At 46.3% G+C, this 26743-nt stretch overlaps 1 protein-coding gene across 7 annotated transcripts in view; it reads right to left on the reverse strand.

The window, feature by feature from the left end:
* SYTL5 (synaptotagmin like 5) overlaps window positions 1-26743 on the reverse strand; it is a 63258-nt gene that overhangs the window by 32256 nt on the left and 4259 nt on the right. For 3 of the 7 annotated variants that reach the window (XM_029083024.2, XM_039914709.1, XM_029083023.2), the window contains exons 2-6: window positions 10211-10420; window positions 3713-3828; window positions 2323-2437; window positions 972-1106; window positions 411-560 (exon numbers count right to left, since the gene is read on the reverse strand). In XM_029083024.2, the coding sequence (XP_028938857.1) occupies window positions 411-560; window positions 972-1106; window positions 2323-2437; window positions 3713-3828; window positions 10211-10420 (726 nt within the window). The remainder of the gene's footprint in view (window positions 1-410; window positions 561-971; window positions 1107-2322; window positions 2438-3712; window positions 3829-10210; window positions 10421-26743) is intronic. The other 4 variants (XM_039914712.1, XM_029083025.2, XM_039914710.1 and 1 more) reach the window with 2 other exon arrangements.

Below are 26743 nucleotides of genomic sequence, written 5' to 3' on the forward strand. Positions count from 1 at the left end.
GGAGACACCGGACTCTGGACTGTAAGCTTGCTGTGGGCAGGGAATGTGTTTGTTCCACTGTACTTTCCCAAGCGCTTAGTACAGTGCTCTGAATACAGTAAGCGCTCAGTAAATACGATCGACTGACCGACTCAAATTGCAAGTGACAGTAGGCTGCGTTCTCCGACAAGTTTATCAACCACCCCTCAGAGCGACCGCAATAATGGCGTATAATACTTGAGAATCGGACTGCTTTTTCATCCTGGGGAGGAAAGGACTCTACTAATAGTAATGGATCCGCTAAACTCATTTACCGGAAAGAATTTATGAAAATCGAAGATTGATATATGTTCTGCTCAAATCAAACACTCAAGAGTCAGCAGGGTTTAAATCCCACGGTGGCCACACACACAAAAAATGGTTTGGGTTACCTAAGGGAGACAGGTGAGCTGTGCTTAGATTCAGGATAAGCATCGACTTTAAAGACGGCTGGGCTGAAATGATCTACGGTGTCCTGTCCGGATTGAAAAAAAGTAGCCTGTGGGGCTTCTGAGAAGCAGTGGCCTTCGGGACTGGATCTTCTGGAGAACAAATAATAATTACTGTGTATCCACCAAAGGAATCAATTGTATTTATGGAGCGCCTTCTGTGTGCAGAGTACTGTGCTAAGTGCTTGGGAGAGTACGACATAACCATCTAACAGATACATTCCCTGCCCACATTGAGTTTATAGTCTAGAGAAGGAGACAGACATTTAATCAATAAATAAACGACAGATACAGACATAAGGGTTGTGGGGCGGAGGGGGGGAGATGAATCGAGAGAGCACGTCAAGGTGATGCAGAAGGGAGAGGGAGAAGGAGAAAGCAGGGCTTAGTCAGGGAAGGTGTCTCAGAGGAGATGGGCCTCCGATAAGGCTTTGAAGCGGGGGAGAGTCATCGTCTGTCAGATAATGGGTTCAGCTGTAGACTGTCCGAAATCGTCAAACCCACCTGGCAGAACCAGGGGCTGATCTGCCACTCCGTAAACTTCGGCCATCTAAATCCAGACTGAAGCTCCTGCCGCTCTCAGTTTTCAGGCTTGGGATCTCCCCTCTGGTGGCTGACCTAAACTTGCTGAAGAGGAAGCTGAAATACAAGAAATAAATCCGAGTTGACCGTCCCCCTCCTTCTCAAGAGAAATATAATCGTTGGTCACAGAGTCTGGTTTGGTTGGGGCAGAATAGCAGGTCTTCGCAGTACCTGATTCGAAGTTCCAAATTCACTGAAAATCAATTCAGAGAATTTGTTTTTTTATGTTTTTTGTTCAATTCAGTGCTTACTGTGTACCAGACCCTGTACTGGGGGTAGATACAAGCTAATCGGCATAGACACGGTCCCTGTCCCACTGGGGCTCACACTCTGAATCCCCATTTTACAGATGAGGGAATTGAGGCCCACAGAACTCAGAAGTGATTTGCCCAAGGTCACACAGCAGACAAGCGGCTGGGTCTAGATTAGAACCCAAGTCCTTCTGCCTCCAAGGTCCAAGATCTACCCACTAGACCATGCTGCTCTTCAATGCAGAAAATGCAGAGCAATGGCTAATGTTCTAAATGAGGTCAGGATTAAATGGAAGAGAGGAAGAAATACAGTGTCATTTTTAAAGGGAAAGAAAGAAAGTGGAATGGAGAGAGGGGAGCAGAGAGATGAGCTGGGGCCTGATTAGTCCAGCCGCCTTTCCGACTAACCATCCTTTTCCTTGAGGAATCATTGTCCTGAAACTTAAGTAACATACGAACGAGTTTTTACCCGATTATTAAACATCGTCTTTGTCAAATTGCAAATAAAAACCAAATGAAATGATTTTTCCTTCCCTGGGCTGGGCAGAAGGAGCAGGGGAGCCACGTGCTTAGTGGTTAGAGCACGACCCTGGGAGTCAGAAGGACCTGACTCCCACACATCTGCCGTGTGACCTTGGGTGAGTCACTTCACTCCCCTCATCCGTAAAATGGGATCGAGACTGTGAGCCCCACGTGGGGCAGGGACCGTGTCCAACCCGATTAACTTGTATCTAGCCCAGCGCTTAGAATAGTAGTCAGCACATAGTAAGTGCTTAACAAGGACCATTATTATTATTTTTTTTAGAGGAGTAAAGAAATTCAGTATTTGCCTTTGCTATTACTTATTTAGTGATGGAGAGCATTTCCTTGGAGACTATTGGAAGCCAAAACAGAAGGCGTGTCAGTGTCCAGAGTCCTATTTAGAGCACTGAAGCGAGGCCCCTCTGAAGAAGGAGAAGACGGAGGTTTGGCGGCTAGCTGGAGGTGAAGAGAGATATTGGTTTGAAAAGGTCACCGCTTACCCTTTCCTCCTGAATCCGTCCTGAGCGGGTCTCTGGCCGGAAGAGGCTGGAGTCTCTGGTCTCTCCTGGGCATGCTGAGAGACTTGACCTTTGCCCTTTCCTCCTTCAGCTTCCTCTGGGCATGGGGGAAGTCAGGTGCAATAGAAGGGAGACATGAGAGGGTGAAGACTTAGGGTGAGGCCCAAGCACTCGGTGTGGATGAGTTAGGTCAACCTTAAACCAAGGATGCGTATTACAACTGGCAAGGGGTTTTTTTCCCTCTGGCAGAAGCTGCTCTTTTCATAAACGGATATTTCCCAGGCACGACTGTAGAGCCGTTGAGTGCTTCCCTTCTCCCGGAGAAGCCGGACTGAAAGAGCAGCACGGAGATGATAATCATCTTAATGATGATGACAATAATTACGGTACGTAAGCACTCCCCTAAAGCCAACCTACTCACCGTACCTCGATCTCATCTATCTCATCGCCGACCTCTCGCCCACATCCCGCTTCTGGCCCGTAATGTCTGCCCTCTTCACGTCCGACTGACGATGACTCTCTCCACCTTAAAAGCCTTACTGAAGGCACATCCCTTCCAAGAGGCCTTCTCTGGACTAAGCCCTCATTTCGTCTTCTCCCACTCCTTTATACGTCGCCCTGATTAGCTCCCTTTATTCAACTCTCCCTCAGCCCCACAATCACTGATGTACGTATCGCTAGTTTCTTTATTTCTATGTCTGTCTCCTCTAGATTGTAAATTCACTGTGGTCAGGGAATGTGCCTACCAACTCTGTTATATTATTATATTGTACTCGCCCAAGCACTTAATACGGTGTTCTGGAACAGGAAGAAATCTGAGGCTGAAAGTTGATGGCATTTTATGTTCTCAGGTATTGAATCATATAGGAAAAGCTGTGGACCAATTCATCTTAGAAATGTTGAAAATCTGAAGTCCCACGGCGCTTTATGCACATTATAGCAAAGTCTGCCTTAGTCAATTGCATTTGAGCACTGACTGTGTGCGGAGCACTGTACTAAGTGCTTGGGAAAATATAACAATATAACAGAGACATTCCCTGTTCACAGGGAGCTTACAGTCTAGAGGGGGAGACAGACATTAATATAAATAAATTATAGATATGTACATAAGTGCTGTGGGGCTGGGAGGGGGGAAGAATAAAAGGAGCAAATCAGGGCGATGCAGAAGAGAGTGGGAGAAAAGGAAAGGAGGGCTTAGTCAGGACTGTCCTTATCGACCTACAAGCGCCTATGGGCACGGAATTTGTCTACTAAATCTGTTAGATTGGACTCTCCCAAGCGCTTAATACAGTGTTTTGCACACGGTAAGCACTCAATAAATATATTTGATTGAAATCAAGTCATCACCAGGAATTTTCAATATGTGAATTACCTGGGCTCCTTCGTAGGATGGACTGTCTGACCACATCCGTACCCAGGACGTTGGCTTGTTTGAAGCGCTTTGCTTTTTCTTCCAAAAACCACTCACCCGTTACAATCCGGAGCTGACTAAACAGGCAGGGGAGAGAATCCAATCAACCAATCAGTGAAATTCATTAGCAGCACGGCGTGGCGGGTAAAGCACGGGCCTGGTAGTCAGAAGGACAGAGGTTCTAAAAAGGTATAGCGAAATGTATCTTAATTATGTGGACGAGGAAGGAGAAAAAAAATTCCTGCATTTGACCTAGCTTCACATTACCAAAATTTGCTAAAAAAAATGATTAGATTAAGAATCTGGTCCGTCTTTTGTCCCAGGAACCAAATGTTGAATTCAGATGTATTTCCAGGAGGCTACTCGAATTACTATTGTCGCTCTCCGCTAAGTCTTACGACTCCAGAATTCTAGGTGTGGATTTTAATTTCACATGTGGTAATAATGACCTCATAGATATTCGTGGTGTTCTTAGATTTACTGCAGGGAAAAATTGGGCCAATCTTCCTCTATTCTGTTTTATTGTCCTCTCCCAAGTGCTTAGTACAGTTGCTCTGCACATAGAAAGTGCTCAGTAAATACTGCTGATTGATCGAGTCCACGGCAGGTCCCCCCGCCCAACCCTTCCGCCCCTCAGGTGTGCAACAAGGAAGCTAATGGAAATCATGAGAGTTTATCTTCTGTTTCGACTCTTTCAATTGACCAGACTAGGGCTCCAATATGCATCCCGATGCCTGCAAAACTTTCCATTTCAACAGGTTGACAGCAGGGGCCCAAATCCCCAAATCCTTGAATTAGTCACATTGAAACTATGACACGCTGACTGGAGATTCGACGCAAGTGCACCGGCAAGATAATATGCAAATAATTACCAACATTTTACAGAATCAGCAAGCATTCTATATTCACCAGCGGCCCGAAGGAGAGCAAGATCATCTTAAAAGCTTGCACCTGGAATACCCTCCAATCAACCGAGGAGCTCCGTCAAATTCAGATCTCACTGAAGTCTACACTATTTTTTCTTTTTAATTCAGTCCACTCTCAGTCCAGCTTGTCTTTTGAAAAACTGTGAAAGTGTCTCGTGCCAATGTGGGATTAAGTTCTAGAGAAAAAGAGGCTAGCAGAGGAATGATAAAGTCCAGCAATCTGAAGGGACACAAAACCTAGACCAACCATAGAAGAAATATCTGCTTCCTTGAGTAAGCCCATCAGCCTCTCTTACTTGCCATATTTAGAGAATAGTGATCTAGTGGGTCGAGCACAGGCCTTGGGAGCCAGAGGACCTGGGTTCTAATTCCGACTCTGTCACTTGTCTGCTGTGTGACCTCGGGCAAGTCACTTCACTATGCCTCAGACAAACAAGCCAGAAACAAGCCAGAAATACAGAGAGGCTCTGCTTGACTTCTGTCTAGTAACGGTTCCGCACAACTGATGATTCCTTTTGGACCGAGTCACTGCCAATGCTTTGCTTCTTATATTTTTTCCTTTTACTCTCAGGTCCTCGTTTGTCCAAAGCGTGGCACTAGAATACAGAGCCCTACGAAAGGGTCTTATAATAGGGCCACCAGGATCAAACCTCAGAGCAAAAAAACAAATTAACACCACAGAAATATGTGTAAACACAATCATCTTCATGGATGGAATTTATAAACTCTAAGCAACAAAAGAAGGAGCATGGCCTAGTGGAGAGAGCATGGGCCTGGGAGTCAGATGTACTGAGTTCTAATCCCGGCTCTGTCATTGCTTGCTTTGTGACCTTGGGTGAGACAACTTCTCTGTGCCTCAGTTTCCTCGATTGTAAAATGAGGGTTAAATCCTACTCCCTCCTACTTAGGCTGTGAGTCCTATGAGGGACAAGGAACTGTGTCCAACCTGATAAACTTGCACCTATCCCAGCACTTAGAACAGGGCATGATTCATAGTAAGCGTCTAAGAAATATCATTAAAAAAGAAAAATCAGGTAGATCATTATCCGTGGCTGGGGGATGAGACTAAAACCTGGACAACTTCAAATAGTTGAAAAGCAGCATGGCCTAGTGGAAAGGGCCTGCGCCTGGGTGTTAGAGGATCTGGGTTCTAATTCCCGCTCTGCCACCTGAGGAAAGAGCACGGACTTGGGAGTCAGAGGTGGTGGGTTCCAATCCCGGCTCGTCACTCGTCAGCTGTGTGACTTTGTCCAAGTCTCAACTTCTCTGTGCCTCAGTTACCTCATCCATAAAACGGGGATTAAGACTGTGAGCCCCACCTGGGACAACCTGGTAACCTTGTATTTCTCCCAGCGCTTGGCACATAGTAAGCGCTTAACAAATACCATAAAAATACGACCAAAATTAAAAAAAAACCACCAACCAAAAAACAAACCAGTTTCCAAAGCCTGGCAAAATTAGGGAATGGGAGTCTCTCTCAAAAAGACTTCCTACACTCTGTCTTCAACAACCTCCCCCTGCTACATCAACTGCTCCAATGAATAGGAAAACCAGGCTGTTGGTTGTCATTGCCGAGGATGAGTCATTCTCTGATTCATCACAGCTTCTCCTAAGTCGGGGCTAGAATTTCAAATGTATGTTCTAATAAATGTTGCGACACACTGCTTGTACTAATTTAGAAATATATGAAAAAAGCCCTCTTGTCTTTCCCAAAAAAGCCTTTTTCAGTAGCGAGGAAAATGCTTTAAGCTCTCGGTATGAGTGTTGGAAGTCTTCATTGTGGGCTTTGCTTAACTTCCCAGCTGAAGCAAGGCAAAAGCAGATGTGCTTTAGCGATGTCCTGGATATACATACTTAATGAAGCTGATGAAAAACAAGCAAAGAGACCAACTAGGTGAGACATAGTAGCAGACGGGTCCGTTCTTTCTGAATAAAGATACCGGGAAGACCAAGGGTGCAAGAGGTAGCCAGAGACAGGTCCCATGGATAACAACTGTCTTAATTCGGTTTGCCGGGGCTAATACGCAGTGATTGCTAGTCACTGCTAATCAACTCCTATTCATCTTTGAAACCACACCCAAACACAGATGCTATGACCGTCAATAAAACCATAACTCCCAAGTATGGTTTTCCCCATTTTTACAATCACTCTCCCCACCTTTGAAGCTTTAAGACCAGGAAGGTATCCACCAAGTCATTGGGAGTGCATTGTGCTCTCCCAAGTGCTTAGTAAAGTGCTCTGCACATTGTAAGTGCTTAATAAATAAGGTTGAATGATTGATTAAAACCTCATGTCTTTCGAGAGGCCATTCCCAACTAAGCCCTCATTTCCCCTACCCCCTCTCCCTTCTGCGTCACCGTTGCACTAGGATTTGTAACCCCTTACTTCATCCCACCTTCAGCCCCACTGCACAAGGAAAAGGAGCATGGCCTAATGGATGGAGCATGGGCCTGAGAGTCAGAAAGACCTGGATTCTAATCCCCGCTCCGCCACTTGTCGGCGGTGTGACCTTGGGCAAGTCACAACTTCTCTTTGCCTCAGTTCCCTCATCTGTAAAATAGAGATTAGGACTGTGAGCCCCATGAGGGACAACCTGATTAACTCGTATCTACCCCAGTGCTTAGAACAGTCCTTGGCACATAGTAAGAGCTTAAATACCATTATTATTATTATTATTTTCATTATCCTGGGTACCCTAACCCTCTCTGGGATCACAACTCTGATTCCCCTCTGTACTCTGGAACCTTCGAGGTATCACAGCCCAAGCCTTCTCTGGGCCCAGACCTCCCAGAATCATTCATTCCTTCGATCATATTTGTTGAGCACTTACTCTGTGCAAAGCACTGTACTAAGTGCTTGGGAGAGTCCAATATAACAATAAATAGATGCATTCCCTGCCTACAAGAATGGCTGAGAAGTCCCTTCCTCCACTACCATTTTTTTTTACCGGTACTTGCTCGGTGCTTACTATGTGCCAGGCCCTGGACTAAGTGCTGGGGTGGATACAAGCAAATCAAGTTGGACACAGTCCTTGTTCCATGGGGGGCTCACAGTCTCAATCTCTATTTTAAAGATGAGGTAACTGAGAAACAGAGGAGTCAAGTGTCTTGCCCAAGGTCACCCAGCAGACAAACGGCGGAGCCGGGATTAGACCCCGTGAACCTGATAGCCCTGCAGCAGTACAGGTATGGCCTCTATTGGGTCTTTTTTCTTAATTTAATCAAGTTGTTTGACCAAAAAAAAAAAAAAAAAAGGACATACATCATCCAGGGTATCTGCCAGGCCGTTTGATGCATTAGTAGCAGAAAACCTCATTACCAGTTAATCAAAATAGGGCACCATTCAAATCAATTGCCATTCCCCGACTACGTGCCCTTTTTCAATAAAAAAAAAGCCAGGCCACTCTCAACCCAGGTAATTAAATGACTCTGCATGGGGAAAACTGACTTAGTTCTTCACAGAAGCTGCTGGTCTTTCAAAGAGAGGATTTGCAATTCTTTACAGTTTTCTTTATCCCGATTTAACTGGAATGGGCAAAAGCAGTTTGTTCAGGAAAATTGCTGGTCGGATCGTTTTTCCTGTAAGAAAACATCCCTCCTTAAGGGGCTTAGGATGTTGTCAGACTGACAATCTCTCTGCTGGGAGCCCCGTATCCCTTTCCTCTCTTCAAAACTTGATGCGTGCTTGCTTTGGTCTTTCTACGTTCACATTTTTCTTTTGATGGCATTTTTTAAGCACTGACTCTATGCTGTACTAAGCACCGGGGTAGATACAAGCTAATCAGGTTGGACAAAGTTCACTTCCCATGGGGCTCATAGTCTTAATCCCATTTTACTGGTGGGATAACTGAGGTACAGAGCAGTGAAGTGACTTGCCCAAGGTGGCTCAACAGGCAACTGGCAGAAATGGTATTAGAACCCAGATGCTTTTGACTCCCAGGTCCGTGATCTAAACCACACAGTTGATGCAACTGCGTTTGCAGATATGGATAAGCCTATATAGTGTACACATATATAAATGTATACATGTAGGTACATTAAAAGCTTCAGGTACGTTTTAGCCACAGCACTATAAATTTTGAAAATCACACAACTGTATTTGCTTTCCTGAGCCCCTCTTTTTTCTTTTTAACTGACTACTTAGCCAGGTTCTACTCAGTATTTTTAATCACCTCTATATTTAACCATGACACCGGGACACTGCTCCCATACACCCTACAAAAACAAGAGAAAATCTTCCTGGCATTTACATATTTTGAATAAACTGGGGTTTAAAAATGGGCAGAATATTGAACATTATATAAAGAAAGGCAGTTAATACATTTTCCTTCTTTTTTACGGTTCTTGGGTTTTGGGTGAATTAAGGCTCTCCGTGCAAAGAACAACGTGGAGCTGGAGAGGCGGTTGAATTAATCGACTCTAATTAGCCCCATGGTTAATCCACCTGAAGAACATGCTCAGTCTTCTCTCTCCCACCCTATCAGTGGTATTTACTGAGCGCTTTCTGTGTGCAAAAGGTGCTTAATGAATACTATTATCAATACCATTATTGCATCAAGATGAATCAGTACAGCCCATCAAACCCACTGATCTGCCTCTTCCATTCATCTTGTCAGCCAAAGGCAAACCACCCCCTACCTCTCAGAGACTGTCTGCAATCCATCGAACGTATTTATTGAGCGCTTATTGGGTGCGGGGCACTGAACTAAGCACTTGGGAGAATCCAGTCCCATAGAGTTGGTAGATACGATCCCTGCCTCCAAGGAGTCAAATTCATTTCTTCATTCAATCGTATTTTTGGAGCATTTACTTTGGGCAAAGCACCGTACTAAGTGCTTGGGAGAGAACAATATAACAACAGACACGTTCCTGCCCACAACGAGCTCACAGTCTAGAGGGGGAGACAGATACTAATATAAATGAATGGATGAATAATTAAATCAATTATACATATATACAGATACATACATACGTGCTGTGGGGATGGGAGGATGAATGAAGAAGCGAGTAAGAGTGGCACAGAAGGGAGGTGGAGAAGAGGAGAGGAGAACTTAGTCAGGGAAGGCTTCTTGGAGGAGATGTGACTTTAATAAGGTTTTGAAGTGTGGCAGAGCAATAATCTGTCTGATATGAGGAGGGAGGGCGTTCCAGGCCAGAAGTAGGATGTGGGTGAGAGGTCAGCGGTGAGACAGATGAGATCGAGGCACAGTGAGAAGGTTAGCATTAGAGGAACCAAGTGTGTGGTCTGAGTTGAGGTAGGAGGTACCAAGATGATTAAGTGCTTTAAAGCCGATGGTGAGGAGGTTTTGGTTTGATGCCGAGGTGGAAGGGCAACCGCCGAAGTTTCTTGAGGGGTGGGCAAGACATGGACTGATCGCTTCTGAGGGAAAACGACGCGGGCATCAGAGTGAAGTATGAACTGGAATGCACACAGTAAGCGCTCAATAAACAATAATGATGGTATTTGTTAAGCGCTTACTAGGTGCCAAGCACCGTTCTAAGCGCCCGACTGGCCGCGGCGAGGGGGACTTACGCCATCCTGGCGCAGACGGAGCACTTCCAGCTGCCATCGAGGCCCACGATCCGGCAGCCGCTACAGACGCGGAGGGTACATGCCTGGCAGGGGGCCCCCCGGTCGAAGACCAAGCCCAGGTTCCTCTGACAGTGAACGCAGATCCGGTCGCTCTCCTGCTGCCACTTCCCGCCGCTCCGCTTGGCCTCCAGGAGCTCCTTCTTCAACTTCCTGTCAGGGCGAGCAAGCGCTTTTCAGTAGGGATCCGCACCCTCCGGGCCCTTGGTATCCACCCCACCCTCAGCCCCACGGCACTTATATCCACAGGCCGTAATTTATTTATTCATTCCTAGTAATGTCTGCCTATCTTCTCAGGGTCGCACCTGGAGAGTTTCCAGTCCTCTGCCAGTCTCGGCTACGGGAGGGAGCGTCAAGCAGAGCCCCGTCCATTCCATTCCTAGCTTGGCCAGTGGCAGGCAATCTGCTACAAGTCAAAACTCACCCAGGCTGGGCAGCAGTGGCAGGGGAGAGAGTCGAGGGCAGAGAGTCAAGTTGACTGCACGGAAGGAGGCAACGGTGAACCACTTCCAGATTTTTACCAAGAAAACTCTGTGGGATGCATTACTGGAATGATCGCCGAGGGAGGTGGGGTGTTCCGGGAGAGTTGTGTCCATGGTGTCGCTATGCGTCCGAGGCGACTCGGCAGCATAAGACAACTACGATGTCTGTCTAGACTGGAAGCTCGCCGTGGGCAGGGCACGTGTCTAAACTCTGTCGTATTGTACTCTTCCAACCGCTTAGTACAGTGCTCTGCACACGGTAAACTCTCGATAAATAGGATTGAAAGATAAACACGCTGCCCTTGGCCTCACAGCACTTTAGGAGGCATCCATTATTTATAATAATGTCCGCCCCCCACCCCAGACTGTAACCTCATAATAATGTTGGTATTTGTTAAGCGCTTACTATGTGCCGAGCACTGTTCTAAGCGCTGGGGTAGATACGGGGTAATCAGGTCCCACGTGGGGCTCACAGTCTTAATCCCCATTTTCCAGATGAGGTAACTGAGGCACAGAGAAGTTAAGTGACTTGCCCAAAGTCACACAGCTGACAAGAGGCGGAGCCGGGATTAGAACCCATGACCTCTGACTCCTAAGCCTGTGCTCTTAACCTCATTGTGGGCAGGGCACCTGTCTACAACCTCTGTCGTAACGTGCTCTCCCAAGCACTTAGTACAGTATTCTGCTCACTGCGCTCAATAAATCCCACCGATATCTTGATTGATTGATTAGGGTCAGTTTGACATCCGGGCGTTCTTTGAAGATGTCATAGGAAGAAAAGGACAGCAGTTAAATCAGGGTCAGAAGCGGAAGTTTTAAGGAAATCATTTTGCCCTATATTTAGCTGAAACAAGATAAAGAATAAGTAATAATAATAATAATGACGTTGGTATTTGTTAAGCGCTTACTATTTGCCGAGCACTGTTCTAAGCAGTGGGGTAGATACAGGGTGATCAGATTGTCCCACATGAGGCTCACAGTCTTCATCCCCATTTTACAGATGAGGGAACCGAGGCACCTAGAAGTTAAGTGACTTGCCCAAGGTCACACAGCTGACGGAGCCGGGATTAGAACCCATGACCTCTGACTCCTAAACCCGCGCTTCTTCCACTGAGCCACGCTGCTTCTGATAATAAATCCCCTTGATGATAATAGAATTGATGATGACAAAAAGGTTAAGTGACTTCCCACGGTCACAGAGCGGGCAAGTTGTATATTAGAACCCACAACCTTTGACTCCCAGGCCTGTGCTTTAGGCCGCACGGCTTCTCGCGGTCACTGTTTAGAAAGTCACTTTGTACTGCAGTGCATCAATCGACAGTATTTATTGAGCACTTACTGTGTGCATAATCATCAGTCGTATTCATTGAGAACTTACCATGTGCGGAGCACAATACTCAGCACTTAGGAGAGTAGAACGGGGTCGGTAGACATGTTCTACTCTCCACAAGGAGCTGACAGTCCAGAGGGGGGAAGAGTCAGATATTAAAACAAACTACATATATGTACATAAGTGCTTATGGGGCCGAGGATGGGGCGATTATCAAGTGTTCGAAGGATAGAGAACCCAGTGCACAGGGAGAGGGGAGAGGGAGAAGGAAGGCAGAATGGAGAGGAAGTAGGTAAATAAGGGTTTATTCAGTGAAGGCCCCTTAGAGGAGATGTGATTTTTAGGAGGGATTTGAAGGTGGGGAGAGGAGTAGATTGTCAGATATGAAGGAGAAGGAAATTCCAAGCCAGAGGGAGAGTGTGGGCAAAGTGGGAATAATTACAATGATAGTGGTACTTGCTTAGCGCTTACTACGTGTCAGGCACCGTACTAAGCACTGGGGGGGCTACAAGCAAATCGGGTTGGACACAGTCCCGCACACGGGGCTCACATTCTCAATCTCCATTTTCCAGGTGAGGTAACTGAGGCCCAGAAGAGTGAAGTGACTTGCCTAAGATCACACAGCAGACAAGTGGCGGAGCCAGGATTGGAACCCCTGACCTTCTGACTCCCAGGCCCGTGCTCTACCCGCTAGGCCGTGCTGCTTCTCTGCCTTAAAGGAAGGCAGGACCTGATGAGTTTGTGTTTACTGTAGGCGTGGAGGAGCCCCAGAGGAACAGGCAAACCAAGACCTAGACAAGTCGGAATACGGTACTGGCCAGCTCAGTTTGAGGCAGAGAAGAGGTAGCGTCTGTTTGTGATTATCAGATACAGGAAATGGCCTATGACATTCTTTTACATCTTTTTAAATGAGGCATAATTATTCACTCTTTTGACATTTCCTGAACAAGCAGTCATGAAATGAATCCTGTGTTATGAAGAAAAAGTGTTATCTAATCACTTGAAGATAAGACCTTCCCTGAAATTATTACTGTAATTCAATATTGAGGGTGGGGGGGGGGGTTGTTTAAAAAGAAATAACAATGCATTCTAAGACAACTTTCATTATGTAGTTGTACACATGATGATATATATGTATGTGGGTGAGTGTACATGAGGAATTCATCTTATATACATGCCCCCGCAGACACATACATACACGCACACGCACACAACACAAAGAGCAAGAGCCTGAGAATTCCAACTTTGCCACTGGCCTTCTGTGTAAACGGGTTCAAGTGCCTCAGTTTCCTCATCTGTTAAATGGGGATAATACCTATCTCACAGGGATGTTTTGAAGACAAGCAGGGATAAGTACTGTGGAAGTAGGTGCTTTGGAAAAGGAAAGCCCCATGTACAGTTTTTTATGGGATTCACTGAACACTATGTTTCCCACACTGTTCGAAGCCCTTGGGGAAGGTACAAGTAATCATCATTATTATTATTACGGTACTTAAGTGCTTACTATGTGCCAAGCACTGTTCTAAGCAGTGGGGTGGATATAATCCGATCAGGTTGGATACAGTCCTTGTTCCATGTGGGATTCACAGTCTCAGTCCCCATTTACAGATGAGGGAAGTGAGTTAAGTGACTCAACCGAGGTCACACAGCAGACATTTGTCGAAGCACATAGTAAGCGCTCAATAAATACTATTGAATGAATGAATAAAGCTGGGATTAGAATCCAGGTCCTTCTGACTCCAAGGCCCGTGCTCCATCCAAGCCACGCTGCTTAATAAATGAGTTTGTACACAGTACTTGTCCCGCACAGAGCTCACAGCCTAAATAGGAGGGAGAACTGAGGCAGAGAGAATCATAATAATGATGCTAATATTGATATTAAGAGTAGTATTTAAGCTCTTACTACGTACCAGGCACTTTTCTAAGTGCCGGGGTAGATACGAGGTAATCAGGTAGGATACAGTCCCTGTCCCATCTGGGGCTCATAGTCTTAATCCCCATTTTACAGATGAGGAATTTGAGGGCCAGAAAAATGAAGTGACTTGTCCAAGGCCACAGAGCAGACATGTAGCAGAGCCAGGATTAGAAATTGGGTCTTCTGACTCCCAGGTCCCGGCTCTTTCCACTGGCTCTTTCCATGCTTCTTTAAATTACCCATTTAAACTGTCAGTCATCATTCATTCCATAGGATTTATTGAGTGCTGTTTGCAGAGCACTGTACTAAGCACTTGGGAGAGTACAGCATAACAATGAACAGACACATTCCCTGCCCACCACTAGTTTACAGTCATCATCCTCATCCTAGGAGGTCACTGAAAAACACATATTCATTCATTCATATTCTCTCTCTCTCTCTCTGGTTTTGGAGATTGGGGGATTGGGGATGGGGCGGGGGATCCCCAATTTGCACCAAAATCCATTGGTGCCAGCTGCCTCCAGCTTCAACTCCAAACTGCACAGGGAAAAGCCAAATTTCCTTCCCCCGGGGAACCGCGAAGAGCAAAGCCTCCTTTGCTTTGTGCAGTCCTCTTTTTTCCACCCGAGGTTGTACACTACAATTTAACAAGGTATTTGTCAACCTTAGTTGCCCCCGCCCCCAACACTAGATGAGATTGAAAAAATTACAATCATCTCTATTAATCAAAGACCCAGAGCCCCCAAACATCACACTAAAGAAAGCCCAGGTGGTGGTAAAAAAATTAAAGGAATGCTAAAATTGCAACGATCCGTCTCTTGGGCTTCTCTCCTCAAATAACCTTCACCTCCCGGCTCAGCAAAGGAGCATTCCAGGTTGCTGCTCTAATGACATCACCCGTATCTTCCTAATAATGATGGTATTTGTTAAGCGCTTACTATGTGCCAAGCACTGTTCTAAGGGCTGGGGGAGATACAAGGTAAACAGGTTGTTCGACATCGGGCTCACAGTGACTCCCAAGCCCGTGCTCTTTCCGCTGAGCCACGCTGCTTCTCGATTCAGTCAGTTTTCTACAGGTGCCTTCCAGGTTTGTCTGGAAAGGTGAGCTTCTTGAAGATCACTTTCTTTACAGAGTGATTAACCCACCTACTTTCCTGCTGATCTTTCTGCATTGCTGAATTTTAACCTATTCTGTGTTACCTGGATTCTACTCTGATTGTTCTATGGGTCTGTCCTCCTCAGAATGCGAGCTCATTGTGCACTGGGATGAAATCTCAATTGGATTTTCACGTAATTACTCTCAATGCTTTGTACATTGTTTGGCATACCGCAAGGACTTAATGAGGGAAGTAATAATAATGTGGAAAGTAATAGAGAAACAGCGTGGCCTAGTGGAAAGAGCACAGGCTTGGGAGTCAGAGGACTTGGGTTCTAATTCCTGTTCTCCTGCTTGACTGCTGTGTGACCGTGGGCAAGTCACTTTACATCCCTGAGCCTCGGCTCCCTCCCCTGCAAAATAAGGCTATGAGCCCCATGTGGGACAGGGACTGTGTCCACCCTGATTGGCTTTTATCTACCCAGCATTTAGTACAGTGTCTGGCGCATAGAAAGCACTTAAAAACCACAGTTATTAGTAGTAGTAGTAGCAGCATTAACATTGTTCATAGGCAGGAAGAGTCCAAAGACAGAAAAAGAAAACAGGTCAAAAAAAAAAAATAAAATCTATGAAAGAATTGGTAACGAGTAATATATTCCTGAAGGTGCAAGAGATTCGTTATACTTCATCCCGTTCAGCCGGATAACGAAAGGGAGTTAAGTTGTCAATTGTCACCAGCAACAAATCCTATCTAACAAACAACCTTGGCGGGAAAGTGATTCAGCCACAGATGAAAATGCAAGCCACCAGAGACCTGAAAGCTGAAACCGAATTCAATCTTTCATGTCAGATGCTCTTCAAATATTGCTGCCAAATATAAGACTATTGCATAGACTGTAAACTCGTTATGGGCAGGGAACGTATCTACTAATTCTGTTATATTGTACTCTCCCAAGTGCTTAAACCAATCAGTCATATTTATTGAACGCTTATTAGTACAGTGCTCTGAACTTAATAAGCGCTCAATAAATACGACTGATTGGTTAATTGTACTTATTCACTACTTATGTGCAGAGTACTGTGCTAAAGTAGATAAAGATAATGAGCATGGACAGGGTCCTTTCCCCACTTGGGGCTCACAGTCTAAGGTGGAGGGGGAACAGGCATTTCAATTCCATTTTACAGATGATAATAATAATAATGATAATAACGTTGGTATTTGTTAAGCGCTTACTATGTGCCGAGCACTGTTCTAAGCGCTGGGGTAGACATAGGGGAATCAGGTTGTCCCACGTGGGGCTCACAGTCTTAATCCCCATTTTACAGATGAGGGAACTGAGGCACAGAGAAGTTAAGTGACTTGCCCACAGTCACACAGCCGACAAGTGGCAGAGCCGGGATTCGAACTCATGAGCCCTGACTCCAAAGCCCGTGCTCTTTCCACTGAGCCACGCTGCTTCGGAAAAGTGACTTGCATGAGGTTTTCCAGCAGGCAAATGTCTTAGCCGTATTTATTGAGCACTTACTGTGTGCAGAGCACTGTACTGAGCACTTGGGAGAGTCCAGTATAACAATAAAAAGACACATTCCTTGCCCACAATGAGTTTACAGTCTAGAGGAACTCCCAGGCCTGTGCTCTTTCCATTAGGCTAGGCTGCCTCTCAAGTGTTTAGTACAGTGTATTTAGCTCAGTAGGTGCTCAACCAATACCGTCACTGATCCAACTGCTACCTGGAGAAGAGGTGCGTATCTGGACTGTAAACTCATCTCTAGACTGTAAGCTCCTTGTGGGCAGAGTGTGTCTGTTCACGGTCATATTGTACTCTCCCAGGCGCTTAGTGTAGTGCTGTGCACACAGTAAGCGCTCAATAAATACAACTAAATGAATGCAGAGGCAGCCAAGCCTGCTGCCTCTGGTCAGGATATGGACAAAGCAACCAAATCCAGGAGAAAAGCCGATCACCCCAACCCCCTGGAGCCATGGTTCGCTTGGCTCAGCCCCTCAGACAAAATGTTGTGCATCCACAGGGGGCTGGGGAGAAGGGGACGCCAAAATCTGTCTGGTTTTCGAAAGTTTCGGGGGATGGAGACAGGTTGATACGAACAGGGAATTTATCTACCAGCTCTGTTGTACTGTGCTCTCCCAAGCTTTTAGTCTAGTGCTCTGCACACAGTAAGCACTCGGCAAATACCACTGACTGATATGAAGTCGACAACCCAGAAAGTCCTCTCTCGAATGAAGATGGGAAGACCTCACATTTCCTCCTGCCTTCCAGACATCTCTACTTGGATGTCCTCCCGTCGCCTCAAGCTTAACATATCCAAAACAGAAGTCCTTATCTTCCCACCCAAACCCTGTCCTCCCCCTGACTTTCCCAGCACTGTAGATGGTACCACCATCCTTTTTGTCTCGCAAGCCCTTAAGCTTGGCACTATCCTTTTCTCCTAAATCCTGTCATTTCCACCTTCACAACATCGCTAAAATCCACTCTCTCCTCTCCATTCTAACTGCTCCCAGTCGCTTTTTCTTTCCCACCTAGATTACCGTATCAGCCTCCTTGCTTGACCTCCCGGCCTCCCGTCTCTCCCACTCCAATCCAAATCCATACTTCATTTTGCTGCCAGATCATTTTCCTACAAAAACATTCAGGACATGTTTCCCCATTCCTCAAGAAACTCCAGTGACTCACCACCCGCCTCCACAAACAAAAACTCCTCACACTTGGCTTTAAAGCACTCAATCACCTTGCCCCCTCCTACCTCACTGCTCTCCTACTACAACCCAGCCTCCACACTTCTCTCCTCTAATTCTAACCTTCTCACTGTGCCTCCATCTCCTCTTTCTCAGCACCGACCCCTTGCCCGCGTTCTGCCTCTGGCCTGGAACGTCCTTCCTTCTCAGATCACACAAATACCCTCTCCGTCTTCAAAGCCTTATTGAAGGCTCATCTCCTCCAAGAGGCTTTCCTTGACTAAACCCCCATTTCCTCTTCTCCCACTCTCTTCTGCGTTGCCCTGACTTGCTCCCTTTATTCACCCTCTGCCGAGCCCCACAGCACAGGTACATGTCTGTCATTTATTTATATTCATCGTTGTCTCCCCCTCTATACTGTAAGCTCATTGTGGGAAGGGAATTTATCGCTATACTGTACTCTCCCAAGAGCTTAGCACACAGTAGGCTCTCAATAAATATGACTGAAAAAATGAATGAATAAATGAAGACCTGTGCTGTTAGATATGAAGTGGGAGGGAGTGCTTTCAGACACTGGATCATATTGCATCCAGAGAGCTATGTGTTATTAGAGCACCATTCCCTAATTCTGCCATCATGTTCAATCATATTGAACATTGAACTTATTGAGCACTTACTATGGGCTTTGCTTGGAAGTGTACGGCATGACAGAGTTGGTAGACGCCAACAAGTGTTAATAATGAAAATAATAATAATCATAATGGCATTGGTTAAGCACTTACTATGTACCAAGCACTGTTCTAAGCACTGGGGTAGACACAAAGTAATCAGGTTGTCCCACGTGGGTCTCACAGTCTTAATCCCCATCTTAGTGTTCCAGCCAAATGCTCATGAAAACATGTATTAGGGAAGAATTAAATCTATAAGCACTTTTTATGGTATTTGTTAAGCACTTACTATGGTGCCAGGCACTGTTCTAAGTGCTGGAGTAGATACAAGATAATCGGTTTGGACACAGTCCCTGTCCCTCATGGGGCCCACAATCTAAATCCCCATTTTACAGATGGGGGCACCGAGGCACAGAGAACTGAAGTGACTTGCCCAAAGTCACACTCACTTCAACCCCACAGCACTTCTATCCATATCTTTATACTCTATTATTCCTCTTGCTCTAATTTATTTTAATGTCTGTTTCTCCTTGTAGGCTCTAAGATCCTAGTGGGCAGGGATCATGTCTACCCTTTCGTATTATACTTTCAAAAGCGCTTACTACAGTGCAGAGTGCCCAGTAAGCACTCAATAAACACTAATGATTGATAAATTGAGAATTCAGAGGATTCCAACCCCAGGTCCTGGTTAGATCAAGCACTTAGTACGGTGCTCTGCACACAGTAAGTGCTCAATAAATACCACTGATTAATATTCAGGAATTTATTTGTTCCCATATGGGACAGGGACTGTGTCCGAACTAATTTTCCCATATCTACCTTAGTAGATGTGTACTTAGTACAGTCCTTGGCACACAGTAAGTGCTTAACAAAAACCATCATTATAATTATTCTAACATTTCCTTCAAAACCTGCTCACTCCCCTGGCAAATTCCAGCCACTACAGACTATTTCCTCTTCAAAACCTTTCACATTAATTCCCCAAAAGCTTTTACCAAATTGGACAGGCCTCACCTGGTTTTTATAAGTGTTTTCAGACCCTTAAATGCTATTACGTTAAATGAACTAAGGGTTCTAAAACAAAAGGGTTTAATTGCTTCTAAAAGCAAAGCGCCGGATGAAAAATCTCCAGGGACACTTTCTTCCCAACCTGCCTTTAAACAATCCCATCTAAACCGGGATAAGAAATGAAGGTCCAGGTAAGGTAACAAACACGAGGAAGCATAGAGGTGGAAACTTTTTATCCAATCCTGCATATGCGACCACGCATTCGATCGTATTTATTGAGCACTTACTAAGTGTTTGAACGTTGCCAAGCTTGGCTAAAATCCAAAAATGTAGGCAGGGTTGTGGCTCGCAATCTTTTTCATTCCCACAGCCAAGTAAAATAGAAATATACCCGAATCCTTTTCTAAAAACACCTTCATATCCTTGTTAAAATAGCATAGCAGTCAAGAGAGCTCCTCAGGATGAAAGATATTATTTTAATATCTGTATCCACCTCTGAGCTGTAAGCTCCTTGTGGGCAGGGATCTTCCAACTCTGTTGTATCGTACCCTCCTAAGCGCTTAGTATGGTCTTCGGCGTCCAGTAAGCGCTCAGTAAATATCATGGATTGATTGATGCCATGAAAGGCTGTGCCACAAATGGTACCTGACTGAATCCATCGATCAGTGGGTTTTATTGAGTCCTTGCTGTGCGCAGAACACAGTGCTAAGTGCTTGGGAGAGTCCAATCCAGTAATGTTGGCTGACAAACGTTAAATTACGCTTACGGGAAGGGCAGAGTCAGAGTATAGGGATATGTACCTACCTGAAACCAATAAAATATCAGCGCCCTGGTGCTCGCCTAATAATTCCACCCTCACTTTAGAATGGAATCAGACTGGTTTAGGAATCCTCCGGAGCCAGGCGGGAGAGAAAGGGCTAGTCATGGTCATCTACCGCCTCCCAGGCCCCACTTCCCACTTTTTGAACCATTTCCATTTTTTTCACGTTCCTCCGCTCTTTCTCCATCCCTACATTGATCCTTAGGAACTTCAATATCCACGTGGATGGTTCCCGATGACCCTTCCGCCACCTGCCTTCTATCCCTCCTCAACTCCCCTGACCTCCTGCTCCACCCCACCTCACCCGCTTGCCAACTTGGACTCTCAGTCACTCTCGTCATCTCTAGTGACTGTACAGTCTCTTCCCTCACCAACTCTGAAATCCTTCCATCCGACCACAACTTCCTCACCCTCCTTCTCTCCCACACACCCCGTTTGCACAACTCTGTCTTGTTTCCCCACAGAGATCTCCAATCTTTTCACCGCATCTAAGCTTCTCATGTCACCATGCCCTATTTACCAAACTAATGACCAAATTAACGGCCTTGACACCATCCCAGCGCTATGTAGCAAAGTGTCTCCACCCACTGTCTCCACTTTCCTCCAGTTCTCTCCTTGATCTCCATCAATCTGGCTTCTGTCCCCTTCACTCCACAGACTCTGCCTTCCCAAAGGTCACCAGTGATCTCCTTCTTGCCAGATCTAACAGCCTCTACTCCACCCTAATCCTCCTTGACCTCTCAGCTGTCTTCAATATTGTTGACGACCCCCTTCTCCGGGAAACATCACCCGACCTTGGCTTCCCCGACAAAGTCTTCTCCTAGTTCTCTTCCTATCTCTCTGGCCATTCATTCTTTTTCTCTTTCACAGGTTCCTCCTTTCCCTCCCACCTACCAACTGCAGGAGCCCCTCAAGGTTCAGTTCCGGGTCCCCTTTTACTCTCTTTCTACACCCACTCTCCCTCGGAGAACTCATTCAATCCCATGGCTTCCAACTACCATCTCTATGCAGGCGATTCCCCAGTCTATTTCTTTCGGGAGGCAGCAAATTTGCCTAATGAGTCATCCGGGACTGAAAAGATCTCGGTGCATTAGGCCCAGAGCACAAATTGCACCACTTCTTCCAAATTAAGTCACAAAAGGCCAATATTTTAGGAATGCCACCTGGAGCACACCAAGAACAAAACTGGTCAGAACGACCTCGCCACTTCAAGCTTGTAGAATAGATGGTTCAGGCTGTGGAACACGCTACCTTCAGGATGGGACACGGCCAGACTTGAACGCTGCATGAGGTGAGAACAAAATAGCCCTCCTTAGTACAGCACAGATTCTCTTATTTTATGTGCCCAGATGGAAAGAAGAACCCAAGTGTCGCCTTCCTTCTTCCTGGTCCTTACTTCAACTCTTACTTCTCCTGCCCCTTCCCCAACTTCCTGACAATTGTCTACCCTTTAACCTCGGGGGTTACATTCTTGATGGACTCCGCTTTGAGAAAAGCTCACGTCAGCACTGACACAACTGGACCAAGGCCACAGAGCTTTAGGCAAGCATTTTTTTCTGATATTGTACTCTTTCCAGAGAGCGTTTTGGCAGAAAAAGACTTCTCTCATTCCAAAACACTGAGTGAAAATGTGCGTTAAGGAAGCAGCGTGACCTAGTGGAAAAAACGTGGGCCTGGGGAGGGTCAGGAGAGGCTGGGGAGGGTCAGGAGACCTGGGTTCTAATCCCGGCTCCTTCACTTGCCCGTTGAGGGCCTTGGGCAAGTTACTTCACTTCTTTATGCCTCAGTTTCCTCACCTGAAAAAATGGAGAGATCCCTTTTTCTTCCCTCCCATTTAGACTCATAACCTTATGTAGGACAGGGACTGTGCCTGACCTGATTTTCTTAGATCTACTGTGATGCTTAGTGCAGTGTTTGGGACTTAGCAAGTGCTTAAATTTGAGGGACTAGGTACCTTATCTAATTTCCACCTGTGTATTCTATCCCAGCACTCACTACAGTGCTCTATCCATGTTATTATTATTAATAATAATAATGATGAAGATAATTATGGTATTTGTTAAGAGCTTACCATGTGTCAGCCATGGTTCTAAATACTAGGGTAGATATTTTTATGTCTGCCTCCCCCCTTCTAGACTGTGAACTTATCGTTGGGGAGGGATTGTCTCTGTTGCTGAACTGTACTTTCAAGCAATTAAGGTGCTTCGCAAGCATTAAGAGCTCAATTTATTCATTCATTTTTTTTTTTTTTGGTATTTGTTAAGCGCTTACTATGTGCTGAGCACTGTTCTAAGCGCCTGGGTAGATACAGGGTAATCAGGTTGTCCCACGTGAGGCTCACAGTCTTAATCCCCCTTTTACAGATGAGGTAACTGAAGCACAGAGAAGTCAAGTGACTTGCCTAAGGTCACACAACTGACAAGTGGCCGAGCTGGGATCCGAACCCATGACCTCTGACTCCGAAGCCCCATGCTGTTTCCACTGAGCCACGCTGCTTCTCTTCATTCAATCGTATTTATTGAGCGCTCACTATGGGCACAGCACAATGAATGAATGAATAGATGATTACCAAGTTGGACACATTCCCTGTCCCACATGGGTCTCAGTCTTAATCCCCATTTTACAGAAGAGGTAACTGAGGCATAGAGAAGTTAAGTCGACCTGCCCAAGGTCAAACAGCAGACAAGTGGCAGAGTCAGGATTAGAACCCACGGCTTCTGAATCCCATGCCCGTGCTCTTGCCACTAGGCCACGTGCTTACTGTTTGCAGAGCACTAATAATAATAATGTTAGTATTTAAGCGCTTACTACGTGCAGAGCACAGTTCTAAGCGCTGGGGTAGACACAAGGGAATCAGGTTGTCCCACGTGGGACTCACAGTCTTAATCCCCATTTTACAGATGAGGTAACTGAGGCACAGAGAAGTTAACTGACTTGCCCAAAGTCACACAGCTGACGAGCGGCAGAGCCGGCATTCGAACCCATGACCTCTGACTCCAAAGCCCGTGCTCTTTCCACTGAGCCACACTGCTTGGGAAGAGTACAACGCAGTCAGTAGACTGTTTCTTGCCCACAATTAGCTTACAAGCTAGAGACGAATGAAGTATCTGCAGTGTCTACATCTATGACTCTTAATAAATATTCTTGCTGCCACGACAGATAGAGTTCCACTGCTATGTTGGTGCATTCTTTGCCTCCCAGGTCATCCAGGTTTGGAGACCTGATGAACCGTGCTTTCGGCTCAGAACCTCCAAACAATGGGGATTGCGTTGTGTGCGTTGACACGGTAGAGTCCGTTGTCGGGCAGGGATTGTCTCTGTTGCCGAATTGTACATTCCAAGTGCTTAGTACGGTGTTCTGCACGTAGTAAGTGCTCAATAAATACGATTGAATGAATGAATTGGCATAAACCGTTGTACCAGTTCATTCCATCTGTTTTCCCCGCCTGACTTCATCAGTCAGTGGTATTTATCGGGCGCTTACCGTGTGCGGAGCACTGAACTAAGAGCTTGGGAGAGTGCAATACGACAGAGTTGGTAGACACGTTCCCTGCCCCGAGGGAATTCAGAGTGATCGTGTTAACTGAGCCGAGGAAAGCCACGATTAGAACTTGCCATTATGAATCTAAATTACAGTCCGGAGCAGCTATGTAATTATTCTTGCAGATGCACTCAATCAGGGTAGGGACCGAAGAGAACGAGCGTGGGCCCGGGAGCGAGAGGACCCGAGTTCTAAAATCCCAGCTCCACCAATTCTCTGCTGGGTGGCACCGGGCAAGTCACCCCACTTTGCTGTGCCTCCAGTTTCTCAGCTGTAAAATGGGGATTCAATACCTGTTCTCCCTCCTAGACTGGGAGCCCCATGTGGGATGGGGTCTAGGCACAACCTGATTAACTTGTATCCACCCCAGCGCTTAGCACAGGGTTTACTGTTCTATTGTGCTCTCCCAAGCACTTAGTACAGGGGTCTCCACCCGGTAAATGCTCAATAAATACCACTGACTGACAGAGCGTTGAACAAACGCCATTATTGTCATCGTCTTCAAGGACCGAGTCATAATTCTAATGTGAGCCTTCTTTTCCGGCGCTTAGCGCAGTGCCCTGCCCCGAGTAAGCGCTTAATATTATCACTACTGCTGTTCTTTAGCAGGACATCACTCAGCACTCAATCGAGTGGATTTATTGAGTGCTTGCTGTGTACACGGCACTGGATTAAGCGCTTGGGTGAGTACAGTATAACCGAGTTCCCTGCCCACGAGGAGCGTGCAGTCCAGAGGCTTCTAATCTCTAACTCCTCCTGACCTTCCTCTCCCATAACTAATCCGCGGAAGGAAAAGAAAAAGCTAAAGGAATTGGGAGATAAAAACTGTGACTGGAATTAAACTTCTCAGTTTAAGGTGGCTTATTAAGAGCCACTCGTTCATACTTCGGAAGCCTAAAGAACCACCTCTCTTTTCTCCCCTTCTTTTCTCTTCCTCATCTAATCTTGCTGACTCTTCTCAGGTTTTTCTGTGTTCTGCCCCTCCTTCCCTACAGTGTACTGTCTCGTGGTCCCCTATTCGTTCCCTCATTCTGTCATTCGTTCTGTTTCTGCCTCTGCTGGGTGGCCCTGGGCAAGTCACTTCACTTCGCTGGGCCTCCATTTTCTCAGCTGTAAAATGGGGATTCAATACCTGTTCTCCCTCCTAGACTGGGAGCCCCATGTGGGATGGGGTTTATGTACAACCCAAATTCTGTCGTATTTGAGTACTTACTGTGTGCGAAGCACTCTACTAAGGGCTTGGAAGAGTACAGTGTGACAACCGACAGTCACATTCCTGCCCACAGCGAGCTTACAGTCTAGACGGCAAGGTCTCTGTGGGCCGAGAATGTGCTCACCATCTCTACTGGACTGTACTCTCCCAAGTTCTGAGGACAGTGCTCCGCACACAGTAAGCACCAAAAAAAAAAAAACCCCCACCACTGATCGATTACCCCCCATCTGTGTCTCTTCCCTGGCTTTGTACTTTTCACTACCTCCCGCCTCCACCGCTCACCTCTTTAAACCGTGTTTTCGATGCACCTCCTCCCTTTCCGTTCTCTCCTCTCCCCATGACGGCTCCTCCAATCTTAATTAATCCTTTCACTTAGCTGTGGGCTCTTTCCCCTGCTGATCGTCTCCTTCAGTTTTCCTTCCTTCCCATCTGTTCTTGTCTGTCCTATTCCTTCTAGCCCCACCTTTCACCTGTTTCTTCACCCTTCTACTTTCCCTGCCTCTCTCGATGTCCCCGCCTCTCTGCCCGGTCCTTTCTCCCTCACGTCTCTCTTTCAAGACTCCTTCCATGACCTTCCATGAGAAGCAGCACGGCGTAGTGAATAGAGCATGGGCCTGGGAGTCAGAAGGTCACGGGTTCCCATCCCGACTCCGGCACTCGTCCGCCTGTGTGACCTTGGGCGAGTCACTTCGCTCCTCTGGGCCTCAGTCACCTCAACTGGAAAATGGGGATTGAGAACGCGAGTCCGACGTGGGACAGGGACTGTGTCCAATCTCGTTTGCTTTATATCCACCCCGGCGCTTAGTACAGTGCCTGGCACACAGTAAGCACTTAAATACCACGATTATTAGTATTATTATTATTACCTTGACCTTATTCCCTCACTCCCCATTGCCTGGATCCCTCTTCACCCTTCCTCACACACTCCTCCCAGCTTCCCCAGGCTACACCGCCAAACCCGGTCCTTCTACGAACACCACCGGACTCCCAGGCCAACCGAGCTTATCGCGCGGCCTCGGCCGAAACAGACTCTCCTCTCTCACCCACGATATCAAAACCAAATAAAACAACCTGCTTCTAAGACTCATCCTTCTGGCCACGTGTAATGATGCCTCCATTCATTTCCTTTGATTCGCGTGTTAATATTTATTCCAAAAGCCGAGGAATGAAGCAGTGTGGCCTACTGGGTAGAGCACGGGCCTGGGAATCAGAAGGACCCGGGTTCTCAACGTGGCTCTGTCACTTGTCTGCTGTGTGACCTTGGGCAAATCATGTCACTTCTCTGTGCCTCAGTTACCACATCTGTAAAATGGGGATTAAGACCGTGAACCCCTTGGGGACATGGACTGTGTTCAACCCGATTGGCCTGTATCTATCCCGGCCCTTAGAACAGTGCCTGGCACATAGTAAGCACTTAAATACCATGAAACTAAAAAACTGGGAATGAGATTTTAAGCAACTTGGTTCACAGATGCAAATTAACTCCTTTGTCCTGGTCACAGGGTATCATTGGGGCAGATCTGCATCATTTACTGAATGGCATTTATTGAGCACTTACCTTGGTGCTAGGATCTCGGGAGAGTACAGGCAGGGATTGTCTCTCTTTATTGCTAAAGTGTACTTTCCAAGCATTTAGTACAGTGCTCTGCACGTAGTAAGCGCTCAATAAATACGATTGAATGAATACAAAACATCAGAGTTGATAGACACGC

This window comes from Ornithorhynchus anatinus, chromosome 18, assembly GCF_004115215.2.
Source record: "Ornithorhynchus anatinus isolate Pmale09 chromosome 18, mOrnAna1.pri.v4, whole genome shotgun sequence".
NCBI classification, from domain to species: Eukaryota; Metazoa; Chordata; class Mammalia; order Monotremata; family Ornithorhynchidae; genus Ornithorhynchus; species Ornithorhynchus anatinus.